Source organism: Ursus arctos, unplaced genomic scaffold (genome assembly GCF_023065955.2).
Source record: "Ursus arctos isolate Adak ecotype North America unplaced genomic scaffold, UrsArc2.0 scaffold_23, whole genome shotgun sequence".
NCBI classification, from domain to species: domain Eukaryota; kingdom Metazoa; phylum Chordata; class Mammalia; order Carnivora; family Ursidae; genus Ursus; species Ursus arctos.
In genome coordinates, this window is record NW_026622908.1 from 9,614,834 (window position 1) to 9,633,672 (window position 18,839).

The following is an 18,839-nucleotide window of genomic DNA, read 5'->3' on the forward strand; positions in this document are numbered from 1 at the left end:
GACCAGATAGCCTTTTCAAAACCTCGGCAAGGCCGAATGAAGGCTCACACCCTCCTGCTTTGCAGGAGTGAGACTTTTGGGTGGAAACAGGCAGATTCCTGTCCTTCATCAGCCTGTCAGAGAAAGGGAGGACAGGACGGGCACTGTTGTTCCTCACTCTGAGAGGGAGTGTCAGGCAACCGATGAGACACGTGGAGGCACCAGGCACAGACAGAGGTGGTCAGAACCCCACTTGAGAAGATGAAAGCACATCGGGCTTCTGCTCCTGTGTGGCCCCCGCGGCCACCGGCTGGCTGAAGGGACGTTTGCGCAGCCCCGTGGCCTCCAGCTGCCCTGCTCGGCCTCTGCCAAGTGCGGGCGAGCGGGGAGCGATCCCCCAGGCTTGTGTGCCCCGGCCAGCCAAAGGAGCGGTGATTTATTTCCCTTGAGCGTGTCATGACAATGTAAGCACGAGAGGCAGGTTATTTTGGAGGGCGAGGGGAATGTGGTGGGGGAGATGGACGGGGAAGAATTGCTGCTCTGCAGTCAGGGCTGAGGGCCAGAGGGGTAACCTAAGCTGCCGCTATTCACGAGGTGGCCTGGGTAAGAAAATCTGACCACAGCGGGAGCGTGACTTCAGCTAAAATTAACCTTCGAGGCTTCACACGCCTCCACAGTGCTTTGAACTAGACGCCCGGAGAGGGTGCAGCCTGCTGGCTGCCCCAGACTGCACGGCCGTGGGTCGAACCATGCCTATAAGCATCAACTTGTGGGTTCCGGCCCGGGGCCAGAGTCGGGACTCCTGCGACCATTACAAACTGGTAAGCAACCTTGATGGGTGCTGGCTAGGTCTCTGGGGAGGGCCGATGACATTTGTTTGAATCAGGCTGGTATAGACATAGATGGCTCCAGGTTGTTTTCTCTGCCGGGCGGGACCACAAGGGCTCTGCCGGGGCCTTTCAATTGTCGAATGCTTTGCTGAGCTCCCCGCCAGCCCGTGAGGGCCCAGTGGTGTATTTTTAGAGCAGGTAGAGAGGATTTGTCTGGAAGTTGTTGATGACCTTAAAAAATACAATTGCATAAGCCAACAGGTGTGGTGTGTTTTGTCAACTGTGGGCCTCAGCAGGTGCAAGTGGGGAGAAAGATTGACCTCTGTGAAGGGTTTGCAGAGATATAAGGGGGCGTATTCTAGAGGGCTTTACTGTAGAAAGGATTTGTTCCGGGGCTACTTGAAGCCACTTCTCATCCCGTGAGGCCCAGGAAGGGCGCTGCTGACCTCTCCCACCCCTGGCCGGGCCCCCGCTCATGGGATCTTTCAAACTAGCCAGTAGCTGCCTCTGTGGCTTGCCCCTCACTGTGGGGCATCAGTGTGAGAGCTTGCCACACAGAGCCAAAAGGCGAAATTTCTTTTCCTTTATGCCTCCTTCACCTTCAGCCCTGGGGTCCTTGTAACACTGGGGCTAATGGCAGTCCTGATGCTGGTGGAGTGGCGCTCTGGTTTGACAATCAGAATGGTCACTGTGATGTGGTCGCTTAGTTTGTAAAAAACAAGGTAGTGTATCTTCCCTCCCCTCCCCCACAACGTCCTTGGCACCATTCATGTTACAAGGTTTAGGAAGGGTTTATTTTCCAGGGCGGAGTGTACTTCTCCTCTTTGCTTAATGAGTGCTGTGTCTAACTGACTTTGGAGTGGTTCATTGTAAAATGTTTAAGCCCCCAAAACATGTGCTTAAGGGGAGCAGATATCCAGCATTGCCCTTACCTGTAGGAGTATGCACGCTGTATGAATAGCGTAAATGACGCAGGAAAACTCACTGCAAAAAGCTACCTTTGACGCAGTTCTGAGGCCATTTTCCAGGTGAACCATTCGACTGAGCTCTCTGAATATTTTCATCCTCTTATTGCCTCCTTCCTCCGGTGTGTTGGCCCCTTAAAGGTGGAAGGCTGCTAGGATACTGGACACTGGTGTGTCTTTTGCTTCAGATGTCTAACACTACCAGGCGAAGCATGATTAATGGGGACGTCTTTGGGTTATTATTATTTTTTCGCTCCAGGATCTAGACTCCCTGCCCTGTGGAAGAGATTCCTTTTGAGGTAGGATGTTAAAAATAGACATTTCAGTAGGAGGAAGCTACGGTATGTGTTCCGAGCTTTGATGAACACATCTCACAGACTGCACGGGGATTTCCGTCTCCTGCTGAACCTGGATAGACACCGACCTCCAATTTCTATTTTCTCTGAAAGAGAAGACTCTTCATTTTCTGCTAGAACTTCCTCCCTGTCCTGGCCATCCAGTGACCCGGTCTGGTTTTCATCACTGCCGTGCGACCCCCGAGATGGCTGGACTGAGTTTGAGTACCTGGGCTGCAGTGCTGATGCTAACTTTTGTCCAGCTGAGCTCCCCCTGTTCCCATCTGTAAAATGGGAAGAATGTGGTGTGACTCAGATGAGATGATGTCTGTGAAAGAGCTTTCCCATTTGTAAGCACAGCAGATGGGAGGCCGGGGGCCCTGTTGTTGTCATTAGGACTTTATTCATCTTGAGATGAGTCAATTGAGGCTTTCTCCCAGGACTTTATAGAATAAATAGTGTCTTTGTGCTCTGGGCCAGGTTGTCCCCCGGGGCAGGGCAGACACCCCTTCTTTCCTGGGTGCCAACTTGGTATCTGGTAGTCTTGTTAGTAAAGGCCTATTATAAAAATACAAAACACAAGAAACCTGACATGCCCCAGGCCTGAGTGCTCTGACATCTGGGCTCGGAGAAGGGCCCGAGGCATAACGGCCATTCCTACGGTGGCCAAGTCTCTTGGCCATGCAGTTGCTGAGAAAGGAAGGAGCAGGGCAGTGTTTCCCAGGGCAGGGCAATGCCAGCCACTGCTGGGAACTGCCGGCCCTCTAGATATTTTAAAGCCTGTGTATCTTTCCCACAAATGGCGCTGCTGTGTCTTGGCCAGCACTCTGCCCGGTGGGATGTAGCTGTGACCATCTGTGATGATGTCAGACCTTCTAAGGCTCCCCTGGGCCCGGTGACTTGAGTACCTGGGCCTTCTTTACTCTTCGTTGAGTACCTGTGTGTACTCACAGATGCTTCATTTTCCCCCTCCTTTGATCCCTAGTCTAAGTTTATGCTAGGTACTGTGATGATCTCCATTTTACAGATGAAGAAACTGAGCTTGAGCAGAAGTGACTTACCTGGATCTGTCCACGTTAAGAGGTGAAGCCAGGGTGTTAAAAGATCAACTGAGGCCTATTAAACATCTTTAGAGCCTATTTGAAGAAAAAGTTTATTAGAATCAGACTGTGTCCAGTCTAGCAGATGGAAAGGGTCCCACAGGAGCTTTACAAAATGAAAGACTGTTATAGGTAGAGGGAGTGGGATCAAGGAAGTTTATTGGGCAGATTACCTAACGAGTGCTGATCAGGGGATTCCTGACTGGCTGGTTGGAGATGCCTTTTCTGGGAGAGGCAAAACTGTAAATTAAGTCACAGTCTGGTGATGTGGGTCTTAGCATAAGTGACTCCATTTTGAGTCCATTGTTTTGTTTTCAACAAGAATTTGACCTGACTTCACGCTTGCAACCAGTGTACAACATTTTCTCCTTGTCACAAAATACAGAGACGTTCCTGGAAGTTGCCCTCAGTGTGCCAACCATAAACCTGCTTGGTGGCAGGAGTGAGGGGGCGGATGACAAGACCTGCTCCATTTACTTCCCAGGACCCCTACCTAAGGTCTTCCACCTCCCTCTTTTTCTTTTTCTTTTTTTTTTTTTTTAAATATTTTATTTATTTATTCGACAGAGATAGAGACAGCCAGTGAGAGAGGGAACACAAGCAGGGGGAGTGGGAGAGGAAGAAGCAGGCTCATAGTGGAGGAGCCTGATGTGGGGCTCGATCCCATAACGCCGGGATCACGCCCTGAGCCGAAGGCAGACGCTTAACCGCTGTGCCACCCAGGCGCCCCCCACCTCCCTCTTTTTCTAGGTGAAACTAAAAGAGGACCCCACCACCTTGCTTTTGCTCTGCCTTCAATCAGCCCCTCCTGCAGGAAAGGGGGACTGCCCGTACCCCATGCTTGGGGTCCTCCCTGGATGGCTTCTCCCAGATAAATCAGGCTGCTCTGTAATCTTCTCAAGAAACCTGACCCAGGGTTAATCCTTAAACTGTCACCCACTACTCAGGCCTCCTGGGCAAGGGAGCATCCTTAAATAATCAACAAGCACGCACATGGTTTGTATTGGGTGTTGTGAATTTTAATAAGCAAGCTACAGATTAAATAGCCACTCACCTGCGGTGGCCCGGGATTGGCCCTAAGAAATCCAAATGAAAGCAACAAACCTTTTTACTCTTAAAAAAAAAAAAAAAAAAAAAGGCTCTCTCTTTCTCTCTCTCTCTCTCTCTCTCTCTCTCTCTCAAGTTTGCCAGAGTGATTATATTAACTTGAACCTCAATCTCTGGCCTTTAAAGCATTGAGAATTCCAGTGGAGATGTAAATGTGCGCTGGGAACCGTGACTCTCACCAGGCGTCCCTGGCAAAGCTGCTTGCCTGGGACCTCGCAAGCCTGATGGAGTGAAAGGAGAGTCAGGCGAGTTTTGAGCACCTGGGTCAGGATGAGACCCAGTCAGCCCCGACGTCTGGGAAGGGGGAGCAGGGAGACCACTGTGAGCAGGGCCAGTTGGGACACCTTCAGCGGCAGTGGGGCGGGGGGGTGGGGGGTGCAGGAGGAGCTAGGCAGCTGTGCACCATAAATGTTAGGGAGACCTTCACCGAAACCCAGGAGGCCTGTGCGGGAGGAGGGACGAAGCAGCCCAGAGAGCCTTTCAGCCAGTATTCCTTGAGCAGGTGCCCCATGACAAATTCCCCGTGAGGTGCTGCAAAGGGACACCATGACCTCACCGCTTACCCACTTGGCCCTGTGGTTAAACCTCCTCACTCTTTCCCGGGAGTAACCTAACCTTGGCTGTGGCTCACTCTTTCCTGTCCCTTCACCCCCTAGGAGGCAGGACTTGGCACCTCTTGGCCTTCCTCGGAACGATTCCACTTGCCCTAGAAAGCACCGTAAAGTATAGATTTTATTGAAGATTCAGAGGAAGTTTTTTGACTGTGAACAGCTTGAAATGCCTCCTGATTTTTGCCTCCTCGGCGTCTTCCTCCTCCCACGCACAGCGTCTCTACTGCCCAGTCTCCTGGCCTCCAAATCTCCTCTTCCTTTCCTCGAATTCACTTTTTCTCCTGCAAAGCATTTCGGCTCAGTCGCCACTCCCCTGGGTTTGCATCCTCCGCTCATTATTCTGCATAACAGAGAAACTTCCTTGGGGGAAGGTGTGGGTGGCCAGAAGTAACAGCATTTTCCCCCAGTCTCACCTGTGTATGCCCAGTGGCGTTAACGACTGATTTTCCAAGGGAAAAAATCCTGCTGCGTAGCACTTGGTGATTTCTGGGGTGACTCTTCTACCAAGGCCGGCTTTAATCTACCAACACGTCCACTCTGAATAGAGTTGGGAAGAGATGTGCTGTAGTACGCCATTATACCCTGTTTCCTTCCTCCAGGTCTAATAGATGTAAGGCAACCGCTTAAACAATAGCAAAATATCATAAAATAGGAAGTGATGAGTTCTGAGTAGTACCACTTTTAGGAAATGTAATTGTTTTATATAATTTTTCAAAAACCTATACAATAGTTGTAGAAAGCCCAAATGAATCTGTAATGACATAAAGCAGGTCAGTGTTAGCTTTGCAACGGCGGTAGAGGGGGGGAATAGATTATAAAGGGCTGCAAGGAAGTTCTTGGGGTTGGGAGAAATGTTTGTTACCTTGATTGTAGCAATGGTTTCATGGGTGTATATCGGTTGGAACTCATCCAGTTGCATACTTCAAGTATATGCAGGTTGTGGTACGTCAATTAAATCTTAGGAAAATTGGAAAAGGAATTTTAATTAAACAATTGTAAATGCTTTTCAGACAGTTCGGCTTTCTAAGTTAAGCCTAAAGATATACAAGAGCTACATTTTTGCTTCATGCATTTTTTAAAAATACGTTATGGCCTCATGAATGGTTTGCCTACCTATTTATTTTTAGGAACATATCGTGCCATATATTTAGGGTTGGGGATAATATAAGAATTATTCAATTTCAATTGGCCTCGTTTCCACTATAAATTTAGGATTGTATCAGATCACCACAGCGTTTTTTTAATCACCGATTCTGTAATTGTAATTGTGGATAAAGTGGTCTTTGGGGATTCAGGATCAGCCCATAAAAGAACGCGGGAGAGAGACTAGGCGTATCTAATCCTGGAGATCATATTAATCCTTTCAGAGAATATTTTGAATACTTTCAGGTCAATTTGGTAATGCGAAGTTGGACAACTAAAAAACTGCCCAAAGATGAAAACCCAGTCTTTGTCTAGTATTTTCTTCTTTGATTTATTTAAACCAAACAAAACTAGGTCACCCATTCCTCCCCTCCCCCGCCCCAAAATCTCTGGCAAACACCAATCAATTCTTTCTGTGAGCTTGTTTAAGATTACACATATAAGAGAGAGATGATCTGGTATTTGTCTTTCTCTGTCTGACTTACTTGACTTAGCATAATGCCCTCGAGGTCCATCCATGTTATAATAAATGGCAAAATTCCATTCTTTTTTGTTGCTGAATAATACTCCTACGTGTGTATCCCCATTTCTTTATCCATTTATCCTTTGATGGACACTTAGTATCTTGACTATTGTAAATAATGCTGAAGTGAACATGGGGGTGCCTATATCATTTCAAGTTAGTGTTTTTGTTTTGTTCCAATAAAAACCCAGATGTGGAATTGCTGGATCATAGGGTATTTCTATTTTTAATTTTTTGAGGAACTTCCATGCTGTTTTCCCAGTAAATTGGCTGCACCAATTTACATTCCCACCAACAGTGCACAAGTGTTCCCTTTTCTCCACATCCTCACCAGAACTTGTTATTTCTTGTGTTTTGATAAAAGCTGTTCTAACAGGTGTGAGGTGAACTCTCATTGTGGTTTTGATTTGCAGTCCCCTGTTGGTTAATGATGATAAGCATCTTTTCCAGTACCTGCTGGCTATCTGCATGTCGTCTTTGGAAAAAACGTCCGTTCAGATCTTCTGCCTGGTACTTAATCAGATTCATTTTTTTATTGTTGTTATTGAGTTTTATGAGTTCTTAATAGATTTTGGATATTAGCCCCTTATGAGATATATGATTTGTAAACAAAAATTTCCTCCCATTCAGTAAGTTACCTTTTTGTTGATGGTTTTCTCGGCGCAGAAGCCTTTTAGTTTAATGTAGTCCACTTGTTTATTTTTTTACTGAGGGGTAATGCACATACAATATTAGTTTCAGGTGGACAACATAGTGATTCAGTGTTTGTGTGCACTGCAAAATGATCACCGCAGTTAAGTCTAACGATCTGACACCATATAAAGTTAATACACTATTATTGACTGTATTCCTCACGATGTACTTTACATCTCATGACTTATTTAAGTGGAAGCTTATATTTCTTGATCCTCCTTCACCTGTTTACCCCCTTTCCCCTCACCTCTGGCAACCACCAATTCTGTTCTCTGTATCTATGAGTCTGCATTTATTTTTGCTTTTGTTGCCTTTGCTTTTGGTGTCCAATTCAACCTCCTACGGCAAGGAGCTTACCTCCTTGTTTTCTTCTAGGACTTTTATGGTTTCAGGTCTTACGTTCAAATCTTTAATCCATTTTGAGGTACTTTTTGTGTCTGGTGTGACAGTGGCCCAGTTTCATCCTTTTGCATGTGGTTGTCAAATGTCTGTTTTTATGCCGATACCATACTGTTTTGATTAGTCGAGCTTTGTGATGTAGTCTGAAATCAGACTGTGTGATGCCTCCAGCTTTGTTCTTTCTCAAGATTGCTTTGGCTATTCAGGGTCTTGTGTGGTTCCATACAAATTTTAGCATTGTTCTAGTTCTGTGAAAAATGTCATTTGGATTTTGATAGCAATTGCATTGAATGTGTCTACTGCTTTGGGTAGTATCGAGATTTTAACAGTATCTTTCCAATCCATGAGCGTAGAATATCTTTCCATTTGTGTCTTTTTCAATTACTTAAGATTTTATTTATTTTAGGGAGAGCACGAGGGGCAGGGGAAGAGCAGATGGGGAGGAAAAAGACAGAGGGGAAAGAATCTCAAGCAGACTCCACGCCCGGCGAGGAGCCTTATGTGGGCTGGATCCCAGGACCCTGAGATCATGGCCTGAACCAAAACCAAGAGTCGGGTGCTTAACTGACTGAGCCACCCAGGCGCCCCTCTTTTTTGTTTTTTTTTTTTCATTAATGTCTTGTAGTTTTCAGTATACACGTCTTTTCACCTTGGTGGTTAAATTTATTCCTAAGTATTTTATTCTTTTGGAAGCAATTGTAAATGGTATTGTTTTCCTAATTTCTCTTTCTGATATTTCCTTATAAATAAGGGCTATTTTAACAACCAGCTTGCAAATTCCTCTAAAATTGAGCCATCAACTCTCCTGAGCCTGTACAAGCCTACTGCAGTGGACCATCATGTGTTTTGTGTGTGTGTTTGTATCTTGTTAAATAGGACTTAAATGCCCACCGTCAAGTGGGTCCTGCTACTTTGCTCCTAGAAATCGTCTCAGCAGAACGTCCCCTACCAGTTCCCGTTCTGCACCTTGTGCTCTGACTGATCTAAAAGCTACGGGAGACACCATGGTGATTTCATGGACTTTATAATCTAGGCAGTGAAGGGGAACAGATTCATTCATCCATCATATCTTCCCATCTGTCCATTCATCTCCCCATATAATCGCTCACCTATCTTTTCTCCTACCCACCCGTCCATATGTCCACCCATCTGAACATTCCCCGGTCTGTCCCTTCAGCTTGCTTCCGTTCACCCACCCATCTACCCTCCGTTAGGTCAACACGTGCCTGTTTACGAAACCCCTGCGGTGCGTCAGGCATTGTGCTGGTGTTTCAAAGATGTACAGAACTTGTTCTCCACTCTGGGCAAGCTCCTGACTGGAGAAAGGTGACCAGATAATTAGAATGGCCATCATAAAAAGCATGTGCAAAGTGCTTTTGGATCCAAGAAGAAGGAACCAGTAACTCCGTGTTTGGGGTAAAAAGTGGGGTGGGAATGGCTTCACAGGGATTGACCCTGGGCCCCGGGTTTTAGGATCCCCGAATAGGCATTTGCCAGGCAGTGGGGGAGTGATGGCACTGCTCGCAGAGCAGACGACGTGCGCGTAGAGCGTAGGGTTTGGCGAGCCGGCACATGGGATCTTTGCAGTGTGAAGACCCCAGGATTTCCGAGAAGGCTGGCGGTCGCGTTTGGTTTCCAGGAGAAGGGAACATCCCGCTAAGTGGAGGGGATGAGGGAGGACATGCCTGAGCAGCAAAGCCCAACCCGCCAGCGACTGAAGTTAGCGTCGCTTAGAGCCTGTGTGTGAGCAGGGGACCAGAGGGATCTGCAGCTGGGGGCCTGGAGACGAGGCAGGAAAGGAAACAAGGATTCAGAGGCACTGTGCTAAGCATGTTAGAAACATGTCTCTCTCACAGAGACGATAGTCCTTAACAGTAGGTGGCAGCTGAAGAGTCCATTTCCCAGAAGAGGAAGCTGAGGCTGGGAGAGAGGTGGTTTGCCCACAGTCACAGAGCCTGGGTGTGCTCTGTGTCCAAACACGTGTGGGGTTCTAGAGGTCTCCTGTCCACTCGCTATCCACGCAATCCTGGGAAGAGGAAACGGAGGCGTGAGAGCTCACGCAGGACTCCGAGGGCTTGGCTGGGCCTGGTGGGGCCGGAAGTCCTGGGGGGCTGTGCCTGTTGAGCGGAGCTGAGGCCTTTGGGCTGGATGGGGCGGCCGGGAAGCACCGTCTCTGGTATCCCTTTACCTGCGGTCTGCAGACGAGGGGACTGTGGAGGCTTGGGGGGCAGACAGAGGCTACTACACCAAAGGTCCGTTTATGAACAGACTGGAGAGAGGCCCGAATCCTCACTGAGGTGGTCGTTGGCTCCTCCGGTGCGGCTGCCCTGCTGGGCATCTCTGAACAGCTCTTGTGGAGTTTGGGGATGTCTGCTGTCAACAAGGGTGTCTGTGGCAGCTGCCTCAGCCTCCGGGAAGGGCCTGAGTCCCCTCGTAGCCACAGCAGAAGACATGTGTAGTTGGTTAGTAACTAAAGAACATGGGAAGGGAGAGAAAATACTGGAGAACTTTCAGGTGGCTCAGACCCTAGGCTTTCTTGGAGCCACCAGACTCGTGGTTGAATGTGGCTCTGACCCTGCTCCTGAGGCTGCCATGGGTGAGAGGAAGTCCTGCAGAGGGGACCCGGTTTGGCTCTGAGGCGCCCAGTAAGCGTTCCGGTCTTGGTTCTTACGTGGCATTATTTGACTTTCCAGGGAGGCCCAGGGGAGACTTGGATACACATGTTGCTGTTGTGAGACGTGGGAGCTGTGGGGCCAGGCCTCCTGGGTCAAGTGGGGTGTCCCCTTCTGTTAGCTGTGTGACTTCACCGTCTGAAGCTTCTGTCTTCCAGTATATGGAAGGGAGATGACCATTCACTTATTCAGCAAACGTGTCCCCTTCTGTTAGCTGTGTGACTTCACCGTCTGAAGCTTCTGTCTTCCAGTATATGGAAGGGAGATGACCATTCGCTTACTCAGCAAACAGTAAGCACCTCCTACGTGCTCGACTCCCTACTAGATGTTTGGGAAAATGCGGTGAGTACAACGGAATTTCTGTCCTCTTGGAGCTGCCCCTCCAGTGGGGAAAGAGTGTAGACGAGATCACAGGTGTAGGACACTTGACACCCAGTAGGCCCTCAACAGAAACACACACCCCCTCGCAGCAGGGGGTCGTGTTCAGGTGAGGAAGTGACGGGGAAAGTGCCACGTGTCCCGTGAAGTGTGGTGCAAAGCATCTCTTATTCCAGGAGAACAGAGCGGCAAGCACGGGGATCCTAGGCGTTACTTCACGGAGCGGGATAAGCAGGAACCTGGGTGCTCTCCTCGAGATCGCCCCAGTCCCTCCCAGCACGTTCACCAGCCTGGTTTATTTTTCTGAAACCACCGTTTCAAAACCTCTGGAGTGGCTGTGCACACACCCACCTGTGGCTTGCCCGTGCTCCTGACAGACAATGCCACTGTTGTGCGGCCGTGGGCCTGTTCCCAGGCCTGGCCCTTGGATCTGCCGCACAGCGTCCCAGGCCAGCCTTGCCCTCCTCCAGTCTGGAAGAACGGGGGCACCTGACTCCTGAGCATTTCCCCATTCGGAGACAGCCACGCGATGGTAACGTGTTCTATTGGCATTTCAGTTTTTACCATCGTGACACTGCTGTGAAGTCATGTTTGCTTTGTGCTTAGGTGACATGGGAAAGCGTCAGCCCCTCTCTTAGATCTGTGGGTCCTGAGTGACAAGCGGCCAGCGCTGTTCCCAGGGGCAGGAGAGTGTGACACTGTAGTGGCCATGACGGGGTAAGCCTTGCTGTCTTGCCGCTTTCCCACATTGAGAGCACACTTGATCTTCTGCGGACTGTGGTTCCTGTGGGGGCCTCTCAGTAGCAGTCCGGCGTTCCTGGGAGCCAGAGTCACTGCTTTTAAACCCTCACCCATTTCCTGTGACATTGGGAGAGTCATTTCAGCTCTCAGAGCCTCAGCTTTCTCATCTGTCGAGTGGGGGAAATGAGATCTTCCTCCAAGTAAGTGGGGCACGAAAGGGACCATTTGCAAAGCTCACATTGTAGGTCATCTTCACGGTAATTCGAGTCGTGGCCAACATAAGTATGTGTGCCAGGCATCGTTAGATCGTCTCACTTCAACCTCAGAATACCCTGAATAGGTGGTTGGTCCATTTTACAGATGAGGAAATTTAGCTCAGTTGGTTTGAGTATTTTTGCCCAGGATAACTGCCAGGAAGTGGTTGAGGCATGGTTGGAGCAAAAGTGGTCTGATTCTAGAAGGGGTTCTTTTACTTGATTCGTCATAGACATTTGACTGATGGGAGTTACTATCCTACACAAGACTACAGCACAAGCAAAACCCAGCACAGGGGTGGTCAGACAGTGTTGGCTTAATGCGTCAAGGTACGCATGTGGCTCAGAAGCAATTTATCTTGCCTTGACATTCAGAGTTCAGGTAGAAGTAAGGATGGTGCCAGGATGTGGAAGAAGATAGAAATCCTGAGCAAAGAAATCCAGCAGTGGGCTCCTCCCTCCCCATGCTCCTATCTTCTGGCTCCAGAGAAGGATGTATATTCCTTGGTATAAGGAAGTGCACGTTACCCATGCTACATGTATGTTGAGGGTTGAGTTGTCAGTACCGCTCTGCATGTGCTCGGGTGGGGGATGTAGAACCCGGTCATGTCTCACTCAGTGCTCCTGGAGCCCAGCTTTCTATCAACCTTACCTGTCTGGAGACCAGCCAAAAAGCCTTTCCTGCTGAACCTTGGAACAGCTCAAAGGTGTGCCACAGAATCCTTCTACTCGTGTATATTTGTTGATGGAGAAGTCTCTTCAAGGTTCTTGCTTGAACAGTGACTTTATACCCAATTTTAAGGGACTCTGGGATCTTTTAAGGAAGACTCAACAGGCCCTAAGGGCATCCTTATATGCATCAAAACACTATTATTCATAGTAATGTCTGTGGGCCATCAAGAAAAAGTAAAATTGGGTTAATTTTAAGAGCAGGGATCATAATAATCCATTTAGGAAAGATTCCCAATGGAACAGCTAAATATGTGTGGTTTTCAGAAGTATAAACTTTCAGCAATCTAGGATGACTTACTCCTCCAAACTTAGATAGCCCAGTGTTTATTAATTTGAATATGAATAGCCACCTCTTATTTACTACTATGTGCAAGACACTGGGTTCACCATTTACATACCGGCTCTTGTGTAGTTCATAATCCCCGTACATTCCCGCCGCACAAGTGAGGGGCACAGAAGCTCGGTGGGGGCGCGACTCGCCACGGCCACCCAGCTGGTAAGAGGCAGAGCCAGATCACCGCCCTGGTCCGTGCCAGCGCAGGAGACTAGAGACACGCTGCTGTTGTGATTACCGCGGTTGATGGAAAACCCACAAATGACCTGAGTCATGCACCAGATGGCAAAGAGGGGGTGGAAGGAGAGTCCTTGCCCTTCAGGGTGGGCTTGTCGTGAGCACCAAGGATGCTGAGCAGAACTGGACTCTTAACCACAGAAACCAGGGAGCGGAGCCACGGGCCCGGCCCGGGCCCTGCTGTGCTGTGTGATCTTGAGCAAAAGATTGACTTCTCTGTGCTCCACCTCTTTCTCCCATGAGTGGGGGATACCATCTCCCCTATTTGAGTGGTTGCGTCGAGGCAGTGGTTTTAAACAAAGCGGGGGTCTCCACTGAGAGAGGGGGAGTGGGAAAAGGAGCCAGCAGCTACTTTGATGCCCCTCCCCCATCCCATGCAGTTAGAAGGTTATGTGGCCCTGGGGCTGCACGTGGGGAGTAGGGGGCCACGCTCCTTGCAAGATGCTGGAGATTCAGCGCTGAATGTGTGTCCAGCTTTGCCCTTGAGAACAGATGGTGCATTTTGATTTTCTTAAAAACTGTTAGTCATTGAATAATTGTTCTTTGCAGTGTTCAGGTGCTGGGTGAACACTCTATGTGTTGTGGCAGTATCATTTGTAGACTTCAGAGCCATCAGAACTTAGCCATTTAACCACATACCATCTAGCCATGGAAATACTGGTTGAGGCCGTGGCCGAAGCCTGGAGCCAGACCTCTTGAATGGAGGCCAAACGGTAGCATTGCCTTTACAACGGATTGGCTGTAAACCATTTCCGAGGCTCCATGATGGGTTCACTTTAATCACCACACTGGCACTTCCTTCTAAGAGATCCATTTTATTCTCTTTCTCCTGGAAAGGCTATCCTATGCCTCGGCTGCCTTGGGGATCCATCCGGCTGTCCGGCACACGGGTCTGGATTCGTGGCCGAGTTGTGAATGGCACCAGCTTTTGGCGCAGTTGCTTTGTGAAATCGTTCTTGGGTTTCTTAGAAGGCTACCCCCGCCCCTTCCTTGAGGGCTAATTGCAGGATAAATTTAGCAACATTCTTATCCCCGTTGACTTAACAGAGTGCAATTATTATCGGTTTTCTCGTTACAACTAATAATCAGGTTTCTTACTTCAATTGATCTGTCAAAATTTTCCCTCTTTGATTGCAGCCTCTGTGATACGGGATGATGTGGAGTTACAAGCAAACAAACGACGCACTCCTCGAAATTCTGTCAGGGGTAATAAGTGAATCAAAACGAATCCACTCCTCAGCTGTCATCGCCTTCCTTCCCCCTTCTATCTCTTCAGGCCTTTGACAGCAGCTTCTCTCCCTCACTGAGCGCTTCTGAAGTACCCATTCCCCGGTTAGAGGGGGTGGGGAGAGAGGCAGACAGTGAAATGAAGGATCAGAGTGGGAAAGGCTCCTCACATACTAGTGGGAAGTCATTCTAGAGCTTTGCTCTAGAATGATCGGGTTTGGAGACGGAGGTGGGAACGGTGTTGTATTCTTTCCTACTATGGGGTTCTTTTTCTTGTCCATTGCTACTAGAAGTTCACAGAACAAGGATCAGTGGGCTCCGGGGCAGGAGCGTCAAGCAGACCCCAGTGTCTAGAACTGTGAGGACGGGGAGGCTCTGGAGTAATCAATTCTGGGACCCTGAAGCTTGGACAAGACGCTCTGCATGCTTTAGCCCTTGCTTAGTGTCTTTGAGTCACACACTGCTGCGTTTTTGCGAGTTGCCCAATCTGATGGAGTGTTTGACTACGGATATTGTGAGTTGATTTTCCAAGGGTGCCCCTTGAAAGAATGGCACTCATTGCATGAGCCACTGAAAGAGCAAGTGAGAGAGATGGGGCTGAATTATGTCCATGCTTAGCATGGCCCCTGAAAATGAATTCTTACAATAAATGTGTTTTCTTGTGACTTTTTTAAAAAGTTGAGAGCTGGGGAGAGGGGAGGGGAGGGGAAACTCCAGATAATTAATGATTCTTGTTGGATGGGTCCTGATTAATGAGCTTGAGCCATGGAGTGATTTATTTTCTCTGTACCTTCCTCTTTGAATCAATAGAGATTGAGATTCTGGTTTGAGGATTCACTGAGAGCCTACATTCTTACTTATCTCAAATGTAATCAGTTTCCCGGAGATTTGCCCTCTTTCTCTCTGTTCAGCCTGGCAACCATGTCCTTACTGATTGCCGTGTGTTCCCACCTTGGGGGGTACTACTGAGGGGCAAAGATGGGCGGGACACGGTCTCTGCCCGCATCTGGTGGGAAGGGGAGGAAGGTGGTGCCAGTGTCCGCGTTATCTACAGTCTCTGCCACACGTGCAGCTCAGGATGCAGTGGGGGACTCCAGAGTGACTTCATGGAGGGACCGACCTAGGAATTGAGCCTTGCTGGGTGACGCCAGGTGGAGGTAGTCAGGCAGACAGGGTGGCATGAATTCAGAGATGGGGAACTGTGAGGTTGAGTTTTCCTGAAGGTGATGGGAATTATGACTACTGAGCATTTGGTAGGTAGGCTATTATGTCATTCAGTCCTTGTAATAGACTGGCCAATCTTTTCTGCAAAGAGCCAGATAGTAAATACTTGAACCTTTGTGGGCCAAAAGCTCTCTGTCACAACTGCTCAGCTGTGCCACTGTGGCATGAGAGCAGCTAAAGATGACACGTGAGTGTGGCTCTGTTCCAATAGAGCTTTGTTTACAAAAACATATGGTCAGCTGGGTTTGGCCTGGGTCACGGATTACCAGGCTGTTTTATAAGACATTTGGTATAATCCCCATTTTATGGAAGGTGAAACTGAGATACAGAAAGCTTCATAGAAATTCACTTGCCCAGAGCCAAGGGCCAACTTCAGTCTGTCATTTCGAAAGCCCATCCTCTTAACTTCCACATACACTGCCTCCCCCACAAGGGTTGGACTCGGTCTGGGGAAGAGTGGGTGGATCAGAGGGCCTTGAATAGCAGTGTGAAAAGTCTGAATTTAATTCAATGGGAAGTGTGGTGCGTTGATGGTTCTTTGATTAGAGCTGTGCTCCAGGAAAAGTAAGCATTGTGGCTGACTCTGTGTCCTTTTATATATGTGAGCTCATTTCATCTTCATAATCGCCCGGTGATGTAGATAGTATTACCCCCATCTTATAAACAAGGACACTGGGTCAGAGGGTACAGAGGTAATTGGCATCCTGGCAGCTAAGATTTAAAGCAGGTGCATTGATTCCAAAGCTCCCCTCCTTATCATCCCACTCCACTGCCCCCATTTCCTGAGCCCCATTGTGGACTAACCCCATCCTGCCGTGTGCCTCTTTGGCTGTGGGTCTCTGCAGTGGAGAACCAAGATTCGAGGTTGGGGGGCGGGAGGAGACGGGGGTGTCTGTTCTCAGCTCTTGACGAAGTGGGAAGTGCAGCTCTGCCTTGTGCCATCTTGGGATGAGGCTCTCACCGTTCCAGGTGGAAGAGCCTCCCAGAAGGGTCCTACTTTGCGAGTGCAGGCCCTGGCCGCTGTCCCCATTCAGTGAGCCTCGAGAGCCAGTGCCCCACTGTGTGAGATTACTCTGGGCCTGTTGCAAGAACAGAGTGGGGCAGAGCCGGGGTGAGGGTAGGGCTCCCACTGCTCTGGGAGTCACACACAAGATCTCAGAGCAGCCTGCTGGGGATACGGCGATCACCTCCATCATTTTGGTGGGGCGTCGTATGAGTTAGTACATGAACCTGTCGCTACTAGAATCTGGACCGGTCGAGGTGGAGTGTTCTCTTTGAGCCATCACGTGTTCGCATCACTGTAGTGGGGAGAAAGGTGCTGCTATATGGGGCCTACATGTCCCCCCACAGGCTCGCTGGAGGGAAGAGGAATCTAGGACTCTGTCGTGGAACCTAGCACTCAAAATTGATGAGGTTTCTAATTTTGTTTGTTATTTGGCTTATTTCAGTTTGGGTGAAAGTTTTCAGGTGAGTTTTCTTGTGCTTATAGGCCTGTTTTGAAAGAAAAGATTCTCTCGTGGGGACGGAGGAGCAGGCCTGTGACAGAGAGAAGCAGGGGGTCTGTTGTCCTGATCCCACGGGTGACCCAGCCTCTGCCTTTCACAGCTGTGCACACTAGTGCTGTGTTTAAATCTGTTGGAATTTGCTGGGTTTTTTAAATTGTTATTAGTCACGGAATCCCAACAGTGGAAATGATGCTGGGCTTTTAAATTAAACCGATTACATTTGAGCTGATGGCAAGGTCGTCAATAACACCGCTCACACACGAGTAATTGAAGGGCTCTGTGTTTGCGTACTTGGCCTCTTTACAAGGGACCCAGGCTCCTGAGAGCTTCGCTAACTCAATAGCCCTCCTTACCCTGAAATGGCCCATTAAAAGATGCCTGTTGGGTGGTAACCTCCCCATACGTTTTTTCAATAAAGAGAAAAAGATGGGAAGGGGGGGGTGGTGGCAGCGGGGGGCGGGGGAGGCTTCTCTTGCATTTAGAGCCACCGCCTCTCAAAGCCGTCCGGAGCACACTGTTTAGTTCTGTGTCCCCGTCCCATTCAGGCCTTTGCATGCTTTGAAGCTTTCTTTAGCTTTTCCCTGCGCCTCGATGGCAGATCTCTCAATAGGCAAAAGCCCAGCTCTGGGTAGCTGAATGGCCCCTCCGCACGAGGCTCTGCATGTTAATGGCGCTGGCTGGCCCAGGACAGCGCGGTGGCGGGACGGTGACTGCTGCGCAGGCCCCAGCAGCTGCCTCCAACGCGGGGACAGGGTCTGAGTAGGTGCCTCAAGTTGCCTGTTTGCTTTTTTGCAGATCTATACGGACTGGGCCAATCATTATTTAGCCAAATCGGGCCACAAACGTCTCATCAAGGACCTCCAGCAAGATGTGACGGACGGCGTCCTCCTGGCTCAGATTATCCAGGTTGTGGGTAAGAGCGGGTTTTACACTGGGGATTGAGGACTTACAGTGGAGACCCAGAAGGGGACGAGCTGGACAAGGGGCACGGAACACCGAAATCTCCCGGAAGAATAGAGTGTTTCTGTCTCAGGTGTTGACAGTTTACTTGATAATGTCTTGTGCTTGGGGAAGCGTGGGTACCAGCTTGCTTTTCCTGATACGATGACCCTCTGATACTCTGAGAAGAAGGGCCGGAGGGGGTGCTGATGGTCTGAGGAGGGCTCTCTGCCCCTTTCTTGTCCCCTATCTTTCTGGTTCTCCCTTTCCCCTCCCCACCCCGCCCCTCTGATGGTACTGTTTTTGTGGATTACTTTGGAAATATTTACCAAAAACAAACAAACAAAAAGGTACCACAAGACTGGTTTAGTCCTGCCAACTCTAATTGGATCTGAGAAGGCAAAGGATCAAACTTTGCAGAGAGCTGGTTCTGGTTTTAATACTGGGGGAAGGGCGCTGGGGCTGTGTGCCAGGAAGAGCGGGTTCAGCCCGGGAAGGCAGGTGGGCACAGCTCCGCCTTGAGCCTTAAGGCTTAAGGGAAGTGCCCCCCGCAGCCCTGCCCGAGAGCTCCGACTAAGGAGGCAGGAGGTCAATTAGATGCCATGAGGCTGCTTGCTGTCGCTGGCAGCTTCGGTGGCTTCCTTATGCCAAAGGAAAAGGCGTAAGGACAGAAGTCCCAGCCCCTTGGGTGTGTGTTGTTGTGGGAAAGTCGCTTATCTTTCAAGTCTGAGAAGAGTGGCCTTTTACGGTTGTAGCTCCGCTCCCATCCATAGAGATTGTACCTGAAAACACAAGCAAGTTGGCCTTAGCTGGAAACTTTTGGATGGACGCTGTCTCTCAGATACAAGCGCCCCTGCCATCCTAAGATTGATTTCTTAAGACTAGCTTGCGCCGTTCCCCTTCTTCCTCTC

At 49.2% G+C, this 18,839-nt stretch overlaps 1 protein-coding gene across 4 annotated transcripts in view; it reads left to right on the top strand.

Annotated features, from left to right (window-relative positions):
• Window positions 1-18,839, top strand: part of NAV2 (neuron navigator 2) — a 383,600-nt gene that overhangs the window by 103,090 nt on the left and 261,671 nt on the right. For 3 of the 4 annotated variants that reach the window (XM_026512228.4, XM_044389055.3, XM_057317561.1), the window contains exon 2: window positions 17,785-17,902. In XM_026512228.4, coding sequence (XP_026368013.1) covers window positions 17,785-17,902 — 118 coding nt within the window. Of the gene's footprint in view, window positions 1-537; window positions 801-17,784; window positions 17,903-18,839 lie in introns of those variants that run through there. The other variant, XM_057317562.1, reaches the window with a different exon arrangement.